The sequence below is a fragment of the Hypanus sabinus genome, chromosome 10, assembly GCF_030144855.1.
Source record: "Hypanus sabinus isolate sHypSab1 chromosome 10, sHypSab1.hap1, whole genome shotgun sequence".
In the NCBI taxonomy this organism is placed as follows: domain Eukaryota; kingdom Metazoa; phylum Chordata; class Chondrichthyes; order Myliobatiformes; family Dasyatidae; genus Hypanus; species Hypanus sabinus.
In genome coordinates this window covers 149,667,167-149,673,260 of record NC_082715.1, presented here as the reverse complement: position 1 = coordinate 149,673,260, position 6,094 = coordinate 149,667,167, and the positions used below count along the sequence as shown (strand labels likewise).

The window sequence follows — 6,094 nt, the reverse complement described above, 5'->3', positions numbered from 1 at the left end:
GTTAATCAGTCTGATGGCCTGGTGGAAGAAGCTGTCCCAGAGCCCTTTGGTCAGGTATATGGATGCAGAGGGGTTTGCAGGTCAGTGGGACTACACAGAAAAATGGTTCAGCACAGCCAAGAAGGGCTAAAAGGCCTGTTTCTGTGCTGTAATGTTCTATGGTTCTATGGTCTTGGCACTTATGCTGTGGTACCATTTCCCAGATGGTAGCAGCTGGAATCGATTGTGGTTCTGGTGATTCGATTCACAACTATCTTTGTAAATGTCCTGAATTATAGGAAGTTCACAACTACAAATGTTCTGGGCTGTCCACACCATTCTCTGCAGAGTCCTGCGAATAAGGGAGATACAGTTTCCATACCAGACAGTAATGCAGCCAGTCAGGATGCTCTCAATTGTGCCCCTGTAGAAAGTTCTTAGGATTTGGGGGCCCATACCAAACTTCCTCAACTGTCTGAGGTGAAAGAGGCACTGTTGTTCCTTTTTCACCACACAGCTGGTGTGGACAGACCATGTGAGGTCCTCAGTGATGTGGATGCTGAGGAACTTGAAGTTATTTACCCTCTCAACCCCAGATCCATTTATGTCAATAGGGGTTAGCCTGTCTCCATTCCTCCTGTAATGCACAACCAGCTCCTTTGTTTTTGCAACAATGAGGGAGAAGTTGTTTGCCAGCTCCACACATTTGCACAGCATTCTTGCTCTGTATAGCCTTTCTCTTCAACTGTTTTGTAAAATATATTCCAGTTCTGCGCACTTTAATTATATTTAATTTTAGGTACTTCACTGATATAGCCCAGCAGTCATTTTTGGCCCCTTATTTCACTGTTACCAACAATGACCTACCTCTCTTTGAGCCACTTGCAGTCTCTGGCTTGGTTGACCAGACCTCATTCCCATAATACAAACACAAGAAAATCTGCAGATGCTGGAAGTCCAGAGGAACACACAAAAAATGCTGGGTCATCTCAGCAGGCCAGGCAACATAAATGGAAAAGAGTTAACAGTCAACATTTCAGGCTGAGACCCTTCATCAGGACTCATCAGGTCTCAGCCCAGAACGTTGACTACCTGCCTCCCCTGGCTGGAGCTTGAGATCAAATCAGTTCAGAGCCAATGAACATTACTTTGTAGGGCCACTTGTTTGCACCCCATCTCAGCATACCCGCTAACCCCCATTCCTGATGAAGGGTCTCAGCTCAAAACGTTGGCTACTCTTTTCTCATGGATGCTGCCTGACCTGCTGAGTTCTTCCAGCGTTGCATACATATTCTTTGATCCACAGCATCTGCAGTTGTATTTTTGTGTTGTGTGCTAACCAATCCTGTTTCCACTCTTGTTAAACTTCAGCTCATCCTAAATGTTACTGCAGCATCCTCCCTGATGGCATGATTCCTGGTCTAGCAAAGTTTTATTTGCCATATACATTTACATGTATGTGACACACAAAGAAAACACAACAACATTCAACAATTATATTAAAGAAAGTTAAAGTATGGATATGGAATAAAATGTACATAAGTACCAATATGTATTTACAAAGCTTTATCAAAACTAGCTTAAAGTGTTTACAGTGCAGTGATGGGAGGAGGGGGGTAATACAGAGAGAGAAAATGAAGGGCTAATTGGAATGGTTAACTCCCTGTTTAAGATGGTATAAGGTTTTTGTTTTAATAGTACATTAGCACTTTCCAGAAGGGAGCAAAAAGCTATTTGCTGAATGTGCAGTTTCTGCAATGATTTTCCTGCCCTCTTCTTTGCCCTGGGCACATACAATTGTCTGCTAAAAATTACATACTCAGTTTTTGAATGCCTTGTGACCTTCCATGACATCATGCCCTTTACTCTTGTCTCCACCAACTCCACTGTCATCTGTGACCTTCGCACACTTTCAATCCAACCTGTGCTCAATCTCCTGCATCTACCATTTCCAGTTCATCCAGAAGGTTTCAAAATGCTCACCAAACAGTTACCATGATTAATAAAAAGCAGGAAAATAAGTCATTCACAAATTACAAGTTGTGGAATCAGGACACACAATCTAATGTCAGAGTTTGATCAAGAGAAAGCAAATGAAAATGGCATTGTAAGAAGAACACAATAAAATGGGAGAAGGCCACAGCTCTTCAAGCCTGCTCCACTGTTCAACATGATCAGGGTGGGTCGATAACGATCTTTTCTTCTATGAGGTGTGGCAGAGGAGGAAGTAGTGACCATTCTGCAGCCGTGTTCTCTACCCATTGTAGCACACCATCCATTGTGCCTTCACCTGTGATGTAACAGGCAAACATTCTTTCTAGAGCCATCACAACAGGAGTTGTCAGTAAGGTGGTGACTTGTTACTGTGTGGAAAACGACCTGCTGGAGTCTGAGTGAGAAAGTAACGTTCATGCACTGGGCAGAAGTCTCCATGGCATTTGTGGGCTGGCTGTCAGGCAAGGTGTATATCTATTGATACCACAGCACCATGGATGATGGAATAGTCTTGAAGAAACGAGGCTACACCTTGGGTGTCAACCTGGGAGAGGGGTCATACGCCAAAGTCAAGTCCGCCTACTCTGAACGCCTGAAGACTAACGTGGCCGTAAAGATCATTGATAGGAAAAAGGCACCTGCTGACTTTCTGGAGAAATTCCTACCCCGCGAGCTGGATATCCTGGCCATGCTCAACCACCGCTACATTGTCAAAACCTTTGAGATTTTTGAGACTTCTGACGGGAAGGTTTACATTATCATGGAGCTGGGTGTGCAGGGAGACTTGTTGGAGTTCATCAAGACCAGGGGCTCCCTGCCGGATGAGGTGTCACGGAAGATGTTCCGGCAGCTGGCTCTAGCCATCAAACATTGTCATGAATTGGGCGTGGTCCACCGGGACCTCAAGTGTGAGAACCTCCTCCTAGATAAGGACTTCAATATCAAACTCTCCGACTTTGGCTTTGCCAAGCGGTGCAGTACAGACGACCAAGGGAGACCCCTGCTCAGTAAAACCTTCTGTGGCTCTGCAGCATATGCAGCTCCTGAGGTTCTACAAGGGATCCCTTACCAGCCCAAAGTGTATGATGTCTGGAGCCTTGGGGTGATCCTTTTCATCATGGTGTGTGGATCAATGCCATACGATGACTCTAATATCAAAAGGATGCTCAGGATACAGAAGGAACACAGAGTAGATTTCCCTCGATCAAAGGTGGTGTCTCCTGAATGCAAAGAGCTGATCTACCGCATGCTCCACCCGGACACCACTAAGCGCCTCACCATCGAAGAGGTACTGGAGCATCCCTGGCTCATCACCAGCAAGATGAAAGACTCTTCTGCACCCAAGAAATCAGAGGCGACCTCGGAGAAGCAAGGGCACAAAAAGGAGGAGAAGCACAACGAGAAAAGTGAGCAAAAGCACGACCAGAAGTACCAGTGGGAGCTTGAAACGGGGCACGAATGGGTGGACATGAAGCACGAGGCAAAGCATGAGTGGATGAACATGAAGCGAGACAGGGCAGACAGCAAGCAGGAAGAGGAAGCTCAGGCCGAGCCCGAAGCCCACCGCATAAGCGGGGCTGAAGAAGAAAGTCAGCAGCAAAAAGGGGAGCTGAAATCAGAGTACAAGGAAGGGACCAATTCCGGGTTGAAGCAGGACAAGTCCAGAAGAGAAAGTGTGATTAGCGGCAAACTAGTGGACGCCAAAATGGAGCCGAAAAGCAGCCGTCGCAAATCTCGGAGCTTCAGAGTGAGCAACGAGGATCAGCCCGACGACAGTGAAGTCTACCCTGACCAGGAGAGCTTGATTGATCCACACAGCAAAGCCGAGCTGAAAAAAGTTAGTTCCAAAAGGTCAAAATCTGTGGAAAAGAAGGGCAAACATTCAAGCAAATCCCGTGCCTAGACGCAGATGCTCAGAAGCTTCTACATACAGTAGCAAAAGACAAATAATCATTTGTAAGGCTACCCAACTCGTTGCCATCTGTTACTTCTGCTTGCACAGAAATCTAATAAAGAATCAGAAAAGAACTAATACCCTATAATATTTGTAAAGTACTCAGGTCATACAGCCTTTGACCAAGTACAGTAACTACCCAAAGTCATGTGCAGGTCAGGCGGAACATTAACGGGAAAAGGGAGTTCTCGGCAGTACACTAAACTGGTCACAGACCAAAGGGAAAAACGTTATGGGACAACCGGATTGGGAACGGCTGCCTGGGGGTCAGAAAGCTGACAGTAGATAAGATCTCAAACCCTCCACTCTGTTGCTCCTGCCCCCAACATAGCTTACATTGGTAAAAGGCAGTCCCAAAGATCTTTTTAACAGTCCCCTCTGAATCAAAACTATTCTCGGTAACAATAGTTCACACTGACCTTGCTTGGTTTCTTTCCATTTTTCACATTTCATTTCCATCTCGTTGCCCCTCATCCTCACCGATTCATCAGCGGCTTGGTTGGTATTCTTTTCCTGGACTAGGATTGCAGACATTACCAGAACCAAAGAAAAAAAAGAGGCCTCTCAATAGATCATGATTGATTCAACATTCCTCAAATCCACTTCCATGCTCTTTCCCCATAAACCTGATTCCCTTATTAATTGGAATCTCCCAATCCTACCCTTGAATACACACAGGGGTTCTGCCCCATGTGGCAAGTAATGACTCACATTAAAAAAATTGTCATCTTAGTCTTCAATGAGCACACTATTATTTTGATACCAAAAGATTCTGTAGATACTGGAAATCCTGATGAACGGTCTCAGACCAAAATGTCAACTGTTTATTCCTTGCTATGGAGGCTGCCTGAACTACTGAGTTTGTCCAGCATTTTGTGTGTTATTCTGATACCAAGTCCTCCGATTCCTTTGTAGCTGCCAATAACTTTCCTCTCAATGCCATTGAGTACAGTCCCAACACTGCTTCCTCTTAGGACAACTCCTCCCAACACAGGTTAATCCTAGTGAACCTTCTGCAAATTGCTTCCAGTGAAATCTTCTTTCCTTAAAAAGAGAAATTAAGATACTTTACAGTTCTCTTAATGTTTTGCACAGTTGCAGTACAATGTCCTTGAAATTTCCATTTACTTTCCAGACTACCTGCTGCACGTGCTGGCTTCCTGTCTCTCAGCATAGGGATCCTCGAATCCCTCTGTGCTACAGCTTTTCTCGTTCTTCCTTTCAAAACCCATTTCACATTTTCCCCACATTATGCTCCACTTGCCAACTTTATGCCTGCTCACTTAACCTATAGATGCTTCTCTGTAAACATTGTATTCTCCACATGCCTATCACTGAGTTGGCCACAAATCTATTTCCTTCCTCTAAGTCATTAATATATCAACAGCTGTGATTTCACCACTGATCTCTGTGGCATCCCATCTAGGTTAATAAATCCCATCTTAAATTACCACATTATCTTGACTTGTTACTTCCATACCCCTCCCATCCATATACTTATCAAAACTTCTCTTAAATGTTGAAATGGAATCAGCATCTATCACTTCCATTGGCAGCTTGTTCCACACTCTAACCGGCAACTTAGTGAAGAGGTTTCCCTTAAACATTTCACCTTTCACCCTTAACCTATAACCTCTAGTTCCAGTCTCAACCAACCTCAGTGGAAAAAGCCTGCAAGAATTTACCCTATCCGTACCCCTCATCATTTTGTATACCTGTATCAAATGTCTGCCCCTTCCTACATGCCAGGGAATAAAGTCCTAACCTATTCAACCTTTCAATCCTGTATCGTTCCCATATGTAGGTGACCAGAACTACACAAAATACTGCAAATTATGCTTCACCAATCTTTTGCAACTTCAAATTAACATCCCAACTCCTGTGCTCTATACTTTGATTTATGAATGCCAATATGTGAAAAGCTCTCATTACGAACCTTTCTATCTGCACCTTCCGGAAATCTAAAGGCACGTTATCAACTTTTCCCCTCTAGCCACTTTGGTCAATACTTCATCAATAAAAGACTAATACATTTGCCTGACACAAGTGCTCTGGGGCAGCATCATCAGCCTTTAGCCTTGATTATTTTGCCAAATACTATTTCTCTAGTGAAGGTGATGGTATTTAATTCCTCCCTGGCAATATTCAGGGTTAAGGGAATGCTTG

The 6,094-nt window shown here is 44.3% G+C and overlaps 1 protein-coding gene across 1 annotated transcript; it reads left to right on the top strand.

The window, feature by feature from the left end:
• The first annotated feature begins 2,322 nt into the window (after positions 1 to 2,322).
• Positions 2,323 to 3,877, top strand: LOC132401375 (testis-specific serine/threonine-protein kinase 2-like). Its single transcript, XM_059983501.1, has one exon. The coding sequence runs from the start codon at positions 2,468 to 2,470 to the stop codon at positions 3,875 to 3,877; it is 1,410 nt and encodes a 469-aa protein (XP_059839484.1). The 5' UTR covers positions 2,323 to 2,467.
• The last annotated feature ends 2,217 nt before the right edge of the window (positions 3,878 to 6,094 follow it).